The sequence below is a fragment of the Passer domesticus genome, chromosome 5 (assembly GCF_036417665.1).
Source record: "Passer domesticus isolate bPasDom1 chromosome 5, bPasDom1.hap1, whole genome shotgun sequence".
Classification (NCBI taxonomy): domain Eukaryota; kingdom Metazoa; phylum Chordata; class Aves; order Passeriformes; family Passeridae; genus Passer; species Passer domesticus.
Genome location: NC_087478.1, coordinates 25,519,929 through 25,539,326, shown reverse-complemented (window position 1 = coordinate 25,539,326; position 19,398 = coordinate 25,519,929). Strand labels below are relative to the sequence as shown.

Below are 19,398 nucleotides of genomic sequence, written 5' to 3'. Positions count from 1 at the left end.
AAGGGATTTAATTGAATATATTCTTACATAATATGTCATGCCATACTAACATAATGTTGTATTATAAGAAGTTAAATTACTGTACCTTGAACTGCTACACCATTATCACAGTGGTGATAGTTCTATAGGTATTTTTAGCTAAAGAAATAATGTCAATAACATGTCAAGGAATTCTTAAATAGAACCAAAATTACACAAGGACTTTCTAAACATAATAGAGTGAACTGGGACAAAATGCAGGAAAATTCTCACCTACCATTAATTTCAGTGGAGGCACCATGTGATCGAAATTGGCTATAGGTGTACCTACATTTTTTAAAAGCATAGAAAATGTAAGTGCAGAGTATGGCTTTGTGATTATGTGGATACACTGTGCTTCTGCCTGAAAGATGGTCTCATCTGGCTGATTAGCATGTTGCATAGCAATGGCATGTGGGAACTCATTCAACATTCGCTGCTGGAAGGCCTCCAGCCTTTCATAGTCATGTCCTCGGCAAACAAATTCCTTATTCTGAGAGGAATAAGAAAACAAAAAGCAAAATCAAGTTGCATGAAAATAACTGGGATCCAAAGACACGCACTTAAATATAGATTTTCCAGACAACTTTTCTATAATTTAAAGAAGGGGGATAAAAAGAAACCAAAGGCAAGAATAAAAATAAGGAACATAGAAAGAACAGGTTACTTAGAAGAAGGACATTTTATCATATAAATTATGTTTTATTCAAAAGTCTACAAAAATGTAGTCATTACACTTCAAAATTTAATAAAAATCTGAAGGGAAAAATTTTTCTTAGTGGATCAAAGTATGCAATTAACATGATATATCAGACTGTATAAAATACGTAACAGAAATATAACCCAACAAACAGTTAAGACAATGAAATGGGTTCGAAGTCAATTCCATGAGGAACTAAGAAACTTTGTTTTGATGTTATATAATTCTGAACAAAAACATTGCATAAGAAAATTATAAAGGCATTCAATTTGCCTTTCTCTGTAAATGTTGATCAATTATCAGCCTGGAAAATTAAAATGATTCAGTTTTTACAACACAAAGTAAAAGAATGCTCTTGGCATTGAATTCTGAGAATCGAGACTTTCATGGGAATTGCTACAAAAAAACCCCTGTAACAGTATTATTGTTCAACTACAAATTAAAATGTGAAAGCTTTATTATGAAGTTTAGTCTTTATTTCTTCTAAAGCAAACACAGCCAGATTTACAAACTGCTTTGCCATAAAAAATTTAAATCAAATTTATTACGTCCGTCCTTGTTGGTGTTGCAAGCATAAATATGTGCTGTGTATATTTAACTAGAAAAATTCATATGAAGATGCATGAGCAGTGAAAGACAAGGTTTGAAAGCACTGCACTATTGTGCAACTCTTTCCATTACTTTACTCCATCAGTTAAACTCTTTCTGATTAATATTTTCAAATTGGTTTATACAGAAGTTATATTCAGATGAATATTGGGTAATCTCAAGAACTATCGTCCCATCAGCCTCTTTTTGAGCATTACTTTTAAAAGCGAGAGTTTCATGCTACATTTACCAGTTAGAAATAGTCTTTTTCCCCGCCACTAAGACAAAGACAAATCAGGCTTTTGAGGCCTCCACCACATAGGAGGCTCCTTCATCACTTATTTTAATTACCACAGGAAGGAGAACTTGGATTATGATTGCAGCTGCCCCATGAATATGATTCATTCTGTCCTCTTCCCAAGGTGACAGTCAATGCAGCTAAACTACTGCAGTGGAAGAGGGGAGCAGCATAAACACCACTAACATTTTCAAGGGCACTTCAGTAACTTCAGAAATCCAGATTAATGATCAAGAGTAACAACCTTATTATTTGTTAGCTTTAGTACATTAATAATCAATGAAATTCAGAAAGTGGAATTTCTAAGTCATTAAAAAAAAGGAAACTTGGGAATGTAATTGCTTAAATGCTAAATTGCTGATTATCCCACCACCAATGGATACTACTACTGACAGCCCTTCCCTGAGTACCCACCAGCAGGAACAGAACAGGAGAAAGGGAGCAAACTACCATGAACCATTGTCCTATGGAACAGTGTAGGTGCACAGTTTCCAACATAAACATGAATATTGTGTTTCTGTGGGACTCCAGAAGCCTAGAATTTGTCTTTTCATTAGTCAGGACTTTTTCTTAACCATGAAACATGAAGGTAAAGAATTTCTCACACAGGATAAGAACTTGCATATGGTATGAACAAATTTTAACGGAGTGAAAGTGATTATGAATGACAGCATTACTCTATTCTGTTTATTTTCATTTCACTTACCCTCAGGAAGAATGGGAACTTTTTCCCATAGAAACCAACTCTGAAAAATTCTGGCTCCAAGCGCTGTTGGTCCATAATTTTGTCATAGAGAGATGCTTCCATCATCTGTGTGAGATTGAGAAGAAACGCAATTAGTCTTTTTTGAAAGTGTATTTTTACCATAAGCTGTCACAAAAGGGAGTGTCTTTCACCTCTGGGGTAACAGAATTGCAATAAATCTCTGAGCAACAACTAGGACATCCAGAAGTTTCTGAATGCATCAGATTAAGTAATTATACCTCTTAGGGATCTGAAATTTTCCAAGAATTAAGAAATAAATCCTTTAAAATATGAAGTACCGATATTAAAGGGGTAAAATAGAAAGACAGTTTGAAACATATGACCCAGTAATCTGCTAATCACCCAAACACATGGTAGTAATGTGGTCAGTTAAATCAGCAAAGTCTGATTTCCATATTCAAGGCAGTTGTGTCCAAATCACATCATATTCCAATGATTTAAGCATCAAATATGAGGTCCTTTAGAATGTCCCAATAGCAATTAGCACAATTTTTGATCAATACATCTGGTTTTTATTTCACTCATAACACTGACACAAGGGGATCTTAATGCCAAAGTTCCCTTTTTCTGATGATATTTTCAGCAAAGTTTTCAGGACTGTGGAAAAAGCCAAACACAGTCTTAACCCTATTTTAGGTAACACAGGCAGCTATTTAGTATGCATATGATATCAATAGCTGCCTAATTATACTGCTATAAGAAATCCCCACACCTCCGTTTTTGGATTAACATTGGTGGCACAGATACAGCAAAAGAATATTTCAAACACAAAACACATTCAGTACAATTAATTAAACATGCATAAACTAATCATTTTATTCACATGATGATAGTCTCTTTGCTTTTGCTTATAGGATTCTGCCACTGACATATCAAAATCTATATGGAATAAGCAGATAACAGAGAGTCCTGCCACATTGCATAATTTTGCATAATGTTGTTAAGCAGCTCTGAATTAAAGGGACTTCACTCAGTCCTAGCAGCAAGCATCCTACATGTACAGGAAATTTAAAAGGCGAGTTGTAAAACAAAATTGAATCCATCAGAAGCAGGTAAGAAAAGAAGACTCAATAATTTTGAAAATCCACTATCTGAATAAATGAGAAACAATGTTTAGAGTTCTAAAATGAAAGAAACAATAAGACTGTACCAAGAAAGATTCATTTTACTATGTAATATTAAACAGACAATATTTTTAAGCAGAAAATGAAAAAAAAAGTAAAGTAGTGCATTGCCTGTGTCTTTGCTTGCAATTACAATTGCAAAGACATGCTGCTGCTCCTAGTGAAGGACTGCACACAACACATTTCCTGGCTAAACTGTAGGGAACTAATGAAAGTGAGTTTGTAGTGTTATTTTTCTGCATAAGCATGCACACAAAAAGGGTGCAGTACAGGTAAAAATATTGTAAGAACATTAATTTTATAATAAAATAAAGTAACCTGGTCTAGTGGAAGGTGTCTAGCAGTGGGGTTGGAACTAGATCATCTTTAACGCTTCCAACCCAAACTGATCTGTGAAGATAGGATTTTCTCATTTTTCTTTAAAAAGCTCACACTCCTTTTGTAGAATCCTTATTGTAGAAAAAACCCTCAGGGTAAAAAATAAAAGTGAAAACCAAACCTAAGGATCATTATGTGGGAAATTTAATTTCCTCAGTAATATTTTATAACCTAAATGAAAAAGCATTTGGATTCCTGATTGATGAAAAGTATTCAAGTACATTACCCTCATCTTGCTGAGGTTTCTGTAGTCATAGTAGCTCTCATATTGTTCTGCAATTTTCCTGCATAAGATAATGCCATTTTCCCAACACTGCAAGCAAATAAAAGGTGTTCAGTAATTCAAAGCAACTGTTTGACAATTTGTCATTTATTAGTGGTCTGTTCTATCTATACTAAATCTTGTTGTTACTGAAAATATTTGAACACACTGTCCACTAAACATGCTGATAGCTTCTGAATAATACTGATGAATTCTTTGAAGAATTAAAAATATATTTAGACACTTATTTAATAATTATTCTTTTTGCACCATGCACAAAATGTAAGTCATTGCAACAGCGATGGACAACTCTTTTCACACTACATGAGATGGATTCAACACAGTATGATTTTTACATTTTAAAACTGTACTTTTAATAAATCAAGCTTAATTTTTTTGAGGTTGCACTCTATTTCATTGCACTATGTAAGGTAAACTATATAATATAATATAACTATATAATATGTTTGAAAAACATGATGATCAACATCCATTTGATTACATTTATGAGGCTTACATGGATTTTACACTAGCTACACAAAATTGTAATGCATTGCTTGTCAGTAAGATGAATCAGAGCACTACATGTATATAAAATTTTAGACTGCAGGATAATTACATTTACTTAATTCAGAATAGGCATTTGCAGTAACAACAATGAACTGTGATCTCCCAAAACAAATTTTTAGTTTTTAAGAGATACAACAGGTGTAACATAGTCTTTACAAGAAGGTGCAAACATGGTCTTTACAACCCTCGCTTGGTCACTAAGTGAATTTCATTAGCTTTATAAAGCTCCTTTTCACCACCTTTAAAATGAGGAAAAATGATACCACCTTTTATAAAGTGCTTTGACAGTTACAAAGCCAACTGCTATGCATGTGAAACTTATTCTCATATGTAAGTGGGGGATTTCTAGGATACCACCACAGGATTAGAAGAAATGTACTGCATCACTAAGTTACTGCTTAATCAAGGACAAATACTTCGCCTCAATACAAGAAAAGAGAGCAACCCTGGAAGCAATATCCCAGATCCACTGAGTAAAACAGGACTATTTTACCTTTCCCCTATCAAAGTTTTGAATGATGGTCAGATGGAGACACTCCTTACGCTGCCACTCTGTTTGCATGGGGTAGTTGAGAAACTCCCTGAGCGGCCGATCCGACCACTCCAGCAGCTCGTCGTACAGCAGCAGCGTGTAGGCAGCCTCTGCAAGGCAAATTACAGCATGGCACTTAACTCCAAACACATAAATCAGACAAGCAAAGCACACAGAGATGTGAATGCGTTTCTTGAAAGGCACCTTTCTAATGGGTAATTGATTTATTTTGAGTATTAGGCAGATGGTAGTGGTGGTTTGGACAGAGTTACTATTACAGCTATAACAAAAATAGCTTAAAAAATTTTCACACACTATTTAAAGTGGAGTCACTGGGACACTTCTCCTGGAGTCTGAAAATACAAAGGAGACAGAAATTAAGTAACCATTTCCTGCTTAGCCCCAGTCTTCCTTACTTCTAAGGAGAAACCCTCAATGACTCTGGTGTCTGAAAAAAGGAACAAGGACTGGAGGATGAGGAACATCAGCAGTGAAAGAGGAAAGACAACAAGACTGTGACGCAGTCTAAAAGAGAGGGCTGGGAGGAAAACAGGGAGGCAGATGTGTGCTTAATAGAATCCACTCCTTCCATAGAGAAATAAATTCCTGATAGCTGAGCCTTACCAGCTGGCCATAACAAGCAATTCAGAAGTGCAATGTTTTTCTCTTTTTAATTTTTAAAATTTTATTTAGTTTTTGGTTTGGCAGGAATCAAACCAGTTGTTGGTCTCTACTCAGTGAGCGGTGTAGTAATCTTTACATTAATCAGTATAAATGATCTGGGAATATAAAAATTATTTTTTTTTTACTTTGATTTCAGGAATTCCTGAAATCCCACTAATATAATATAAAATTAATCTTTTTATTGTAAAGTCAGACTTCGGCAAATTACAAAACACCAGAATTACTACTGGGTACAACAATTCAATTTGGCTAACTGAGCATATGTATTATTGATTTCCAAGCTAATATTCACGGTTTTTGTTGCCACTCACAGGACCACTTTGCATGACTGAGTCAGCAGAAAAATAGGCTGTGTTCTGGAGATGTACTTCATTGGAGAACGTTCCCTACTGGACTTATTTTATTGCAGATTTTATAGGTTGTACATAAGGCAAAAAAATAACAATAACGTACTAAAGTACTTTTTGTTCTAAGCTAAGACAAATAACCATATTCTACTTCTGCCTCTGCCATATGAGCTCCAGTAAGACAGGCAACTTAAGCCAAATTTTACAGTATTTTTTCTAACAGTAGTGTTCCTCTGCACATCCAACTAAGATACTGCGGATGAAAAAACATCACTGCAGCAGATATTTGTGTGAGAGAGTGCCTTGAACCCAGTGTTGCAAAATGCTAAGCGTGGTGCAAACTGGTGCTGTGCTGTGACACACCCATGCAAGGAAAACCAGCTCGGGTTCCACAGACAGCCTTAAGTCTGGCATCACACTCAGCAGCTCTCAGGCTGCTTCACTGGTAACCACCTTTGGCATAGTTTCAAGCTACATTTTTGTACTCAAGACATGAAGCACATCTATATGACAGTTTTAAAAATCCATGAAGCTGATAATAAATTATTCAAAATCATAAGGAAGCAAAAGATAGCAGAACATAAGTATTTGCTCAGGATAGCTCATTGTGACCTTTCCTTGGTCTCTAAACTTGGCATCTAAGTCCTTAAGAAAATTTTGTCTGCCATAACAATGTAGTTTTCTTAAATGATAATAAATTTATACAGAAGGTTTCTAAAATAAGAATGACCATACTGGATTAAAAGTCTGAAGGGTTCCTCCACCCAGCATCCTATGTCTGGCAGTGGCCACCACAACAAATAAAATACTAGTACCTCAGGGAGAGGTCTGACTTGCATCAAAGCACTAAGAGATAAATAGGGTTGACTCATGATGTGGAAAATTCAATTTATACAGGAAATATTCAAAGCACTAGATATTTCTAAGGTTGATAGGTAAAAAGTCTCATTACAGATCTCAGGTGACTGAGGGGACACAAGGAATCAGTGCATTCATGTGATTCAGCCTCAAGAGAGGTATAGTTATAGCTGTAACTGAGTGCTTTGTAAATAAAGATTTGAAGCAATGCTTTGTATAAAAATGACTTCTTTTTTAACAGAGCATTTTTAGAAACAGTCCAGTAAATCATACTACAGAAATGAGAGAAAAAACATTTCATCCCTATGTTGCAGCATTAGCAAACTAATGTAGGAATGCTGCTGAAGTATCAGACTTATTTTCCTAATCCCAAATTCTCTAGACCAGCTGATTTACAAAAATCTGTATTCTCTCTCATAAGGCAAGGCAATGGACTACACAAGTCTGTTTTCTAATTATGGGTGTGCGACAAGTCTTATTAAGGCTCTTCCAGCAAAATATTAAAAAAAAAAAAAAGGAAGCAGCGAAAAGCGAAATCTACCACAGTAAAGAGCACAAAAACCACAGATTGATAATAAAAACATAGGAAATAGAACAAAGTCCTAGAAATAAATTTTGAACAAAACACTGTTTAAAAGCAAAACAATTTAAAAAATTAGGTTCATATCACAGTTGAAGATAAACTGGACACATAATAGTACCCACTGCATAAAGGGAACTCAACACTGCTCAAAGAATTACTAAGATCCACTACGCAAAATAATAGCTTGATAGCCAGGTGTGGCGAAGAGACTTCTTGATAATAAAAATTCTCTTGTGATTCACTATTGCCAGGTCATGTGAGAAAACTAAAATCTCTCCTTAACATATTCTGCCATCTAGTCCACATTTAAATCCAGGAACTGCAAAGGGAATGTGGAAATTCCAAGTGAACAATCTTTCTTATGGATAGCAGAAAAGCATAAGGAAAGTTGCTGTGACACCAGGTACCTGTAAGCTGTTTACTGGAGACCCCCAGCCAACTAATCTGCTTCTAAGAAGAATCAAAATCTAGAAATTTTGAACATATGCTATTGCAAACACTGGGCAAAAGATGGAGATATTACAGGGCCAGGAAAATATTCTGGCAAAGATAAGTGTGATTTAAAAGGATATTGATTTTATCTTCTCCAGCACCTATTGATGGCACGTAGTTCCCCACATGAAGGGCGTGTTTAGCTGTATCAACAACAGCCATGCACAATATCTTCTTATTTCTTCATGGAAAAGAACCATCTCTTGTAAAAGAACCATCATGTAAAACCACCCGTAGCACAAAATTAGAGAAATCTTGGACAATAGTACTGCAAATTGGTATGTGAAGATTTAGAAAGACATCATGAAATTCCAATACTTGTCACAGGTTTTAGGGCCTCTACCTCATCATGAGTAAGTGATATGGGTCTTCCTTTCTTTTATTTCTTTTTACAAACCAAAAATGAGGTTCTGAAGCACAGCTGTGTGACAGCACTTCACCAAACAGCCAGGAGCATTACAAAAAAATGTATGGACTCAGATACCACTAAAGGAACTCATAAAAACTTCTTCCAAACTTTACTCCTTTTGGGTGAAAAATGACCATATCACATATTTATTGCTCGTGAGTACCAACAGAAGAAATTTACATTTACAATGTCTCAGCAAATAATAGTGCTGTGGGGCTGAAAAAGAAGCAGTATTTTGAGACATCAATTAGGCAATGAAACTCATCTGTTTCCTGGGTTGTTATGTTCTCCACTGAAGATACAGCTTACAGGGTTGCAAAAGATTGCAAACCATAGACCAGTTCTAAATAAATTTTTCTAGTTTGTATTCAGTTACCTGTGAAGTTTTGTGCTTTCAGATGTAGGTCATAGAGCTTATGAATATAGCGAATATACATCTCTTCCTTGTTCAGTTCAGTCTTGTAAAAATTCTGAAATAAAATTGAATTTTGTAACAAAATGCAGTAGTCAATAAATTTATGATAATGGTTGCAAATAAAAGATTTCAAACATAATATTCTAGAACATGCATAGATTCCATTTCTGAACATATAACTGCTATTTGTTGTTACATGGATGAAATATGGACTGCAATATCATAATTCTTAGTTGAAAACATTCTTTATTGATTTACAAGCCCTAAAGCAAAGTATGAGAAAGTTCCAGGAAGAGGAGCACAGGCCTATAGCACTGTTCAAAAGTACTGCCACATTCACAATGGACATGCAGCTGAAGTCCTCCTGCTAGACATACTAGATGTTCAGAATAATCTGCTTTGGTTAATAAAAATTTATAAGCTAGAAAAGTCTAAGCACTGCTTCTCATTAGCAATTAGCAATTCCTGTTTTATTATTTAAATCACTATTTTAAACTACGCAGTTTTTCTTCTAATGTGCAGTATTCATATTCTGTGCCACTGTTTCCTAAACTGAGTTAATATCAAGGTGAAAACATAAAAAATAAAAACTTTATAGAGAAAATATTTTTAAACTGATTTGAGAAAATGTAGCATTCATTGCCTCTCTGTTGTGCAGGAGTATCGAAAATTTCTTTGAAAATTATTAGGATATGAAATCCACCTTAGTCCATATGAGTCATTGAAAATCCCCTTAAAAAGTAATATGGTGTTTTGGGATTTTAAAATATTTAAATTTTCTTTTTATACAAATCTTGGATGCTTTGCTAATAATAGATTAAAACCTCCTTAGGGATGAAAATAATCCAGGTGCTTTACAGAATTCAGATCATGGCAGATATTTTGACAGCAAGCCAGCTGCTTTACGGCTTCATAGTAAATATCATCCCTATTTAGAGCACTGTTTTCCTACTGAAGAAATCCTTTGTTCTCTTATGTATAACTGCTACTTAGAAGTGATACCAAATTGTTTCACTGACGTAAAAAATGCAAAATTACAAGTCAGCTTATTTTGGTTTTTTCCCCTCTGGCTAAAAATACAGCTTTTTCAAAAGATTCACCATGAAAATGGAAACTTTCCAAGGTTAACAGAAGTCAACAAACTTGTCAGTGGAAACTGGCCTAGAATCAAAATGCATCTTGTAAACAAAAATGACATCTCTTTCATACTATGGTTTAGCACTGCTGGTTTGTGGTAATAATGATAGCATAACAACAGGAGGTCTTGAGCAGCAGTTCTGTCTCTTCTACTGGGAAGAGAATAGTCAGCCTGCAGTATTCACAAGATATCCCACATTTTATATAAGAACCACTTGTATCAGTTATTGGAAGAAAAGAAACAAGAGAAATCATGTAGGTTTTGTTGGGTTTGGGAGAGGAGAAAAGGCATGTTTGTTTCTACAAACTGAGACTAATTAAACTTGAAAAGTAGTTTGATGAAGTTTGTCCATTAGGAAGAGACTTAAAACTGAATAATGCAGTTTTGGAGACCTTTCAGAACTAAGCTATGAAATGCCAAGGAAAACTATCTCCCTACTGTATCAATCTCAGCCCGGAAAAAATAATCAGTGGTCCTAAGTGTAGTGTTACTCTGTCAAATTCCACTCAAATTGCAACAAGAAGGAAAGTATATCCTATTCAAACATGTATTTTCTCAACTGAAATTCAAAAGAGAAAGTATTATACAAACCAAAAGGCTAACAGTGCAGCCAATCTTTTTGCCATCCACTTCTCCCATTTTCATGCAGTCCCTAAAGAAGAAAGTAATGAAAGTCAAAAGAAATGCTGTTTATCCTCTTACAGGGAAGTACACCTCAGAAAACAGACATATTTGACTTGGCAAGCTGACTGAAAGGATTGCATTTAGCTGAACACCTGACCCAAGTAGCTAAGAGATTTCATGACTCCTTTTGTAGTACATTGAATACCTCAATTGTCAAGAAAGTCAATGTTTTCTTTCTGGCTCTGTCATTATTATGTGACCTTCTTTTTTATCACACAGGGAAAAAAGTATAACCATGCTGAAATAAAAGAATAACAGGCAGATATCACCAGATAATCACTAAAATAAATTTAATATAACTTTAAAACATTCTAGCATACATGAGCTAAACAACTGCCCCAAATAACTCTCATAACTAACGGCACACAACTGTTTTGAAAGACTGGGAGTCCTAGAGGTTGTAATCCAGCTGATCCTTGAAGAGAAATAGCAGTGCCATACTTCTAGAAATTAAGAGTTCAGTCTCTTTGTTGATGAGATAGCTTTCTTTTCAAGCTATCGGTGATGACAAGTGCAGTACTAGGTCTCACCACATGTCCCTATGGAATGAGGGAGAAAACCTTACAATTAAGCTCTGGATAGTGCTACAGTTGGTGGCAATAAGCTGAAATGTGAAGCCTCTACACAGGCTCATAGTTGACTGGGAATTGCTTTTAGTCTCGCATTCCTGAAAGAGAGTACATGCTTCTTATTTCTCTCTCCTTTGATCACATGGTACAGTCAGATGTGAGGTGTTCATCCAGAGATCATGTCTTTGTATACACACTTACTGTGCCAGCTGACACTACAACTAAGCATGATTGACACAGTAATGAGAATTTTACATACTGTGTAAAACTGTCAGGTGATTAGTACTGAGCTCTGTGTCTTCAGACAGACTTGAGTCACCAACCCACTGCCAAAAGTTACTACATTTCCTGACAGCAAACTCAAGCACACCACTGGATGTTTTACACCATGGGGAGCCTACTTGGCTGTTTTCATCCTGCCAGTTGCACTTTCCTGCTGACCAAGCAGCTGCTGTCAGAGATCCTGAGCACCTACAGCTGCTGTATCCACGTATCCATGTGCAGTCACCGTTTGAACAAGATAACTGTATTTGTTTCCTAATATTTCAAAGATGACAACCCACCTCTAAATTGTGATAACCACTCACCTGTAGTCCAGGAGCCTCTCCATGAGGCGAGTCACAGTGGCAATTAATGAAACACCACTTTCCCTCCATGTTTCCCGCTCAATTTTCTTCAGCAGACTGAAAAAAAATAAGCCAGAAAAATGTCACTGTTTATTTTTAACTGTTACTATGACAACCTCTCTGCTTTTACCAGTACCTTAATACCTTAGCAACATCTTTGATAGTTATATTTTTTTTACAAACACCCTCCCAAGAAGTGCAATTTGCAAACAATGTCTTACCTAGGATAAGGACCAAAAAGTGGAATTCTAGTCCAGGAAGCATTGACAAAACAAACGATTTTTATATTAGCTGCATCATGTTAAAAATATGTCAAATACCTAATTTTCAGAGCAAATTAATATTCCAAAGACTTAACACAACTCTTCCATAAAATTTATATAGTCACTTCATGCTGATATGTCAGAAAATGAGGAATTTAATGGTGTTCCTAGAAAAGAATATTCATCAGCTCAATATACCTTCTTAATTTTTAAAAATATTTTTCTTTTTCTCCTCTCTTCTCTAATATTTCAATAAGCATGATATTTAAGAACAGAGGAGGAGTTTTAACATGATTCCCCCTCTTCACTTAATATTTCTTTCTGAGAACATACTATCATGCAAATGTACAACTCCATTAGCTTAAAGTGTCATGAGATTATTTTATTAAAAACCGTTGTGTCAATGTAAATGCATACTACACATTGAAGTGGAAAGATTTCAACATGTTAATGTTAGTGGAGCTGTCAGTAAAACTGCACAATATAATTTTCTTCATTATTATTATTCTTCGTATAATTCTGCTACAGGCCTCTGTTTTTCATTGCTTAAGTTTATCAAATATTTATCATTTAGGCATGAGTTTCCACATTTTCTCTATAAGAGTGAGCAAGGAAATATTTATCTACAGAGCTGCATTACTTTTACACTTTGGTACAGGAGCTCAGGTGGATGACATGTCCATGGAGATATTTCAGCAGTCTCCCTGAAAATGTATTCAGTTATGGTTTATTTAGAAAGCTCTGAAAATTCCCACATCCATATCCTTAGAGCTTTCAGGGCACCTCTGAACCTTCTGTCTGTCAGCTCCACTGACCTCCATCTTCCCTGAGCCTGCTCAGTCTCTAAAACCTCCTACGTGCCAACCTCAAACCTGTAACAGCGCTCCGGAACTCCTACATGCCAACTGCACTAGCTGTGCACTCCAGCTCTGCTCCTTACAGGCTCAGGGATGGCACAGATGCAATTCTCCAAGCAAATTTGACCTAAATGAAGCTGTGCTCTTCTGGAACTGAGGAGCAAATACTGATCTTCATCCTGCACTGTTATTCCAATCTTAAATTCACTTCTTCTCTTAAGGAGGCAGTCAGATGTCTTTCTCTCACAATCACAGGCTGACTATCTTTCATTGCTAGCAGGTAAGGCCATCCTTAACCAGAAAATGTTGAACCACTAAGCTGCCACCTCTGTTTTCCATACAGAATACCTTAATTCATTTTTGAACCCCTTATGTTCCTTCTAATAGAAGTTTTTGTGTCTAGTAAGAAATAAGAGTAGAGCCTGTCACATTATTGAACCTTGATCACCACAGGGATTTTTCATTTCTACTTTTTTTTAACCCTGTGCTAAAAAGGAACATTTCAACCTAGATTCAACAAAATAATTACTGATAAGTCTTCTAGAAAAACGATAGAAGTATGACTTCTCTTTCAAAGCAGATTGTTCTTATCTGCATTTGATTTATGCATTTTCTTTAAAATTGCATTGGCATGTTCATTATAAACACACAATTTCTAATAATGATTTCATACATTCAAAGTACTTATACAAACTGACATCAATATAGTCAGTTGAAAAAACGTTAAGACTTGCCTTCTGATGCATGCCTCCCTCTCTCCCTCCACATTTCCAGCACAATGCACAGAACAAACTCAGAATGAAAAAGCTACTCAAATATATTCTGGCTAAATCTAGGTAGAATTGAATCCCTGTTCTTACACATCCCAAAGCATAGCCAAAATGCTTAACTATTTGTACAATAAGCACCAAGGAGGGTTAAACAACAAAGGGAAACTATAAAAATGTTTCTGTCTATCTATGCTAATATAGCCTAACACCTCAACTCATCTGAACAATTATGGTTTGCATTGTTTTGTTTGGTGGGGGGAAAAGGGGGTGTATTTAATTATTTTTAATCTTGGGTACACCAGGAGTAAAAGAATAGTGATCCAGAGGACCAGAGCTCTCCAGGGACAAACAGCAGGCTTAGAAAAATGCTCAGGCTAACTCAATCATGTAGCAGATGGATTTTGTATGTCTAAAGAACAGCATTATTCAAACTTTCAGCTCACAGGCAGCTAATCCTAGAGGGGCTTTAAAACATCTGGGTGCCTCTTTTGGAGTTCAGAGACCTCACTATAGCCAGAGGTTCCCTGAATGAGTCATAAAGGCCCTCAAAAGACTCACTCCAGACAGAGTCTAATGAACTGGGCAGTGCTGAATTCCATCATGCATTTGGAGAAGAAATTAAGATGACTGAAAACAGCAGAGGAAAGGTAGCAGCCATCACTTTTTATATAACAGATTCAAGGCTGAAGAAATCACCCAGAAACTGGCAGAACTCAGTTATAAATCCCTGCTCAGCTGAATGTCAGGTACAATCTCTTCAAAGAGAAGCTTCATTGCCAGGCCCCCAGCAGAACTCATTAGCCCAGGTTTTGTGCTTCAATGGGGCCCCCTAACTTCCAAATCTGAAATGCCTCGTCTTAGGCCAAACTGAAATACAGCCACAGAAGTAATAAACCGCCAGCATCCATCTGATTCAGAAGAAAGACCTACTTGAGCATATACCTTGGCTTCTGAGGGTTTTATTTTAACCACCAACTGTTCAAAAAGATAAAATCATTCTTTTCCCTGTGCTAATTAATTCAGGAATTCAATTGCAGTATTACAGTGTAAATGTAGATCAGAACAGCTTTCATACCATAATTACAACGGATAGCAATTGCAACATCTAGTTTCTCATGATAACAAAATGTTCACTATTTCATGCTTTGCACATCCTTCAAATGACATCAGAAGCTAACCAGTGAATGGTCACATTCAAGTCCCTAGAAAGACATTGATTCAAAACAAACAGCAGTCACCTTCCCTCTACTTTCTCTGTCTTTTTATTTGATATAGATAATTTCATTGCAAGTAAAATTCTAAACACATAATATCTTCGCTATCTCCAGAGATGCTTATAATTTATCCTTGAAAATAGATGTTCAAAGGAAAGATGCAGTGATGCAGTGATTGTCTCGGGGGGGGGAAGCAGCTAATGTGGGAGTGGGAGTTAAGAGATTTAAATTCTTTTTCAATTCAGACAAAATAAACAGCATGACAAAACCTGAAAGTCTCCCACCTGCTGCAGTTCCCAGGCTGTATTCAAAGTAGGTGTGTGCATCCCCTTGGTTCCCACTGATCCTATCAAAAGTAACCACGCCTAATCTTCAGAAAGACCAGGTAATATTGTAGCATTTTCTTTCATTAAAGACTACAAAACCACTGCTTGCTGCAAAACTGTATTACAATTCAAGTTTTGAGTACCTGCTACATCTCTTTTAGGCTTCTCCATCAGCCTAAACAAATCTGTTTTCTTGCACTGTGCAAAGACACCCTAATATTGCTTAGGTTAAATTACCCATGGAAGAAATAAAGAAACCCCAAAAATCTCAGGCTAACCAACCCTGTTTCTTGCAGTCAACTCCACAAACTGTCCATCTGATTTTCATCATTTTTCTTCACATGCCCTAGAACAATATGTCATCCTCCATTTCAGATTAGTATCTTCTACAGGCTCTCCTCTTGAGAGGTGGTAATGCATACAGACAATCAAAGTAAAAAAAAAAAACAAACCTAATCATAAATACTACCTTTTTCATTAGCTGCGAGTGAACTTGAGCACTTATTCTGAAATTTCCCAGAGTTTAGTTTTCACTTCTGTTATACCATGACAGAAACCACAAGTATACTGATGCTGTGAGACATTTTGCAATTTAAATTACCATGACTATGTTTTCAGAATTTAGATTTATAAAAGGTTCTCAGCATTTTTCACTGTACCATGTTTTACATTCCCCAGTTGAAATCTAACTCAAAACCATAAAAAATTAGGAACTGTATTTGATACCAGTATGATTCCTCATAGAACTTTAAGTTATTTCAGTGATAGACACACTGATCTATTTGACATAGGCTTCATTTTATAATTAGAGCTTCTCCTTAAATGACTTAATTTTACAGCTAGAATACTGTATTACTAAAATATTGAAAACATCTTACCTTTTATTATCTTTAGTCAGATTATGAAAATGTCATGAATAATTATAGGAAAGTTCTGCTTAAGCATAGTGTACTGCTGTTCACTATTATTCATTCAATTCCATACTATTCTGCCTAATTTTCACCTTTGCTTCTATACATTATAAATATTTTAAAACTCTATTTTTTTAGCTGGTACAATTACAGATTAATACGTCTTTGCTATTTTCAGACACCAAGACCTGACTCTTGTTCTTTAACCAAAGACAAGAGAGCTGAAAATAATACTTAAAGAAGAAAGACTGATTAAGAAATCATATAAACAGGGAAAAAAAAAATCACGCATTTAGTATAACTGAGGAAAACATAGCAGCTTGGAATCCTGAAGAGGAACAATACATCTCCTACTAAAATAAACGCATCAGAAATAAGTGAAATCTTTCACTTTGGTGGAATTGAGCTCTGAGGAACAACAGAGACAGAGCCCAGTTAGGTATTTTTCACCTGTACTCTGTGACAATCATTTATTTCAGTCAGTGGAACAATTTATGCACAACTTTATGGACTTCAGCATTATCATTAGCTTTTCCTATTAGATTTAAGTGACATGTCATTTATTAAAAAGCACTCAAAGCTTACTCAGTAATTTACCAAAAAAATTTGAAAGAAATAATCTTATCAGAACAAACACAACTGTTTACACCACATTTCAAACAAGAAATCAACAAGTGACATTACTCAGAGGACTACAAGTTTGTAGCAATAGAAAATCACTTTTTAAATGCTTTGTTGAATTGTCATGCCTTGTTTTCAAAATGCTCCGAGGTCTACCTGCACCCTATGCAATTATGAAGCATTCCTCGCTTTTCTGATTTTAAAATTAGTAGGTAGAGAAAGAGAATGTTCTGTGATATAACAGATTTAGCCTTTCCCAATTATAGCTGCATGCAAGAAGTACTGCCAGACTTTACAGATGCTATACAACAACATGAAACATTTTATTCTGCAGATTTTAAGGAAACAAAAAAAACAGATAAAGAAGAAAAGAGCATCACAACTGGCTTAAGCATTACTTCTCTACAATGACACAACCAACCGAACTCAAGGAATTATAAGATAAACATATTACTCACATACTGTTGAAGAGCTCTCGGTATGTTTCATCACCTTTACCTTCTGACATTAGGCTGTCCAGTTTGTCAATCAGCTTTGCTTCCACCTGCAACATATAAGTGTGGTATAAACAGCTTCTTTTTCCTTTAATGAGATTAGAGAAAACAGAGGGAAGATCTGGTTTTATGTAAGAGACTTTGCTAAATGCATATTTTAGAATTATTGGTCAATCATGTGATAAGTCACTTCATCTCTTTGAAGCTGTTATAATTCCCGAGGTTTGTAGGGCTTTCTCTTTTTTTGGGTGGTGGTGGTTGTTGGGTTTTTTTTTTGGAGGGAGGGAGCTAATTTAAATTGAGCAACGTGACTTTAAAACTAGAGGCTGAATAGCATTTGCTGCTGCTAAGGCAGCTATCTATTTATGGAGTCAGAGGAAAAGCACACAGCCCAAATAAATTGCCTGAATTCTCATTGCAAGCCTATAAGCACAAGCTATTTTCTTAGGCTGAAGCAAAAATATAATATTTTTCTACCTGCACCCATTCTTTATAATTTAATATACATAAATGTCTGCACTGTTCAGAATACTTGGGAGCCCAGACTCTCCCAACACTCTTATCTGCCAGTGTATTTCATTAGAAAGCAAATTTTCTGGACTTACATATTAGCTATCAAATAAACTTCATGGTTAAGAAAATCCAGTGGCTAATGATTCCTCCAATGCATGTTTTTAAGTGCATTGATTATAAAAAAATATAGAGCTGATGCTACACTGTATATTTATATTTCAAACCTCCTTTTTATCAGTATTATATATTAACAATCACAAGTCTAGGGGAGAAAGCAAGCTGTAGTAATTATTTTATTACAGAATAAATCTATTACAACTTACACTTAAAATCAAGCTTAAAAGACAGAGTGGATTTTCTTCCTTCTCACTCCTTGTAAACATTTATGTGTAATTTTTAACAATCAGCTTATATATTGATAGTGAAAAGCTACCTACTTACATCACCTGCACTACTCTTGTTTTTAATAGTTTGGTTTGTGTTTTACATGCAACTCCCACCCTAAGCATTATGATTGCCTAGGAGTAATTAAAATACTTCTACTTTCTTTCATTTTGAAGCAGCAGGAAGGAGGGCACTGAGAATGGTTTGAGGCGGTCTGAAAGAATTGAGTGGGAGCTGAGGGAGCAGATGGCACTCTTGGTCGTTCCTTCCTAGCCCATTAAAGAATGTGTTTGAGCAACATGAATACTTGGGATCTTTACAGAAGAACACCTGGTCTTTTTCCATAGTAACCAAAAGGGAAGCTGGTTGAATCCTAGCTAACCAGCAGTCTGTACCACTGTAAAGCAGAGGTGAAAATCCACCAAAACAACCTTGTTGAAAGGTTTGCTACAAACTTTATTGCTACAAACATCAGCAGGCTATGGATTTTATTCCTCATCTCACATAACTAACATGATAGTATTGACTGGTGAATCTTACTAGCCCTGCAAAGAAAAAAAAAGGAAAGCCCTTGTAATCCCTGTACAGCAAACAGAGTTGAGGGTGCCTTCTCCACCCTGAACCACCAGTGGAACTCCAGGTTCAAGTCTGCTAGGAATCTATGAACTGCTTTATATTCAGTCCTGTTTTATAAAGAGCTTCACACAAAGTACCTGTTTAAAGTTGCCACTTCGCCTTTGTTCCCAGTCCATCATGTCATGGAAAATAGGAATCATTACATTCCTCAGGTCCGGCTGAGGGATCAAGGTCACTTCCAGGAAAGGGCCAATCAATGCTGGAATAAAGTGAAGCTTGTGTTCCCCTAAAATGAAAATGAACATAAACTTGAATGTGAATTGGGTGTCCTGTGAGTTGTCAAGCAATCCAAAAGCTGTCTGAAGAATGAAAAAATAGCATTTTAAATGCCTATAGTTTTTTTTTTAATCACACATCTATCACAGCAT

At 35.8% G+C, this 19,398-nt stretch overlaps 1 protein-coding gene across 5 annotated transcripts in view; it reads right to left on the bottom strand.

Annotated features, from left to right (window-relative positions):
- The window catches only part of DOCK4 (dedicator of cytokinesis 4), a 224,731-nt gene that overhangs the window by 22,183 nt on the left and 183,150 nt on the right, over positions 1-19,398 (bottom strand). For 3 of the 5 annotated variants that reach the window (XM_064422379.1, XM_064422377.1, XM_064422380.1), the window contains exons 31-40: positions 19,108-19,256; positions 17,462-17,547; positions 12,263-12,289; positions 12,003-12,098; positions 10,754-10,814; positions 8,986-9,079; positions 5,198-5,346; positions 4,099-4,185; positions 2,311-2,415; positions 370-511 (exon numbers count right to left, since the gene is read on the bottom strand). In XM_064422379.1, the coding sequence (XP_064278449.1) occupies positions 370-511; positions 2,311-2,415; positions 4,099-4,185; positions 5,198-5,346; positions 8,986-9,079; positions 10,754-10,814; positions 12,003-12,098; positions 12,263-12,289; positions 17,462-17,547; positions 19,108-19,256 (996 nt within the window). The remainder of the gene's footprint in view (positions 1-369; positions 512-2,310; positions 2,416-4,098; positions 4,186-5,197; positions 5,347-8,985; positions 9,080-10,753; positions 10,815-12,002; positions 12,099-12,262; positions 12,290-17,461; positions 17,548-19,107; positions 19,257-19,398) is intronic. The other 2 variants (XM_064422378.1, XM_064422381.1) reach the window with 1 other exon arrangement.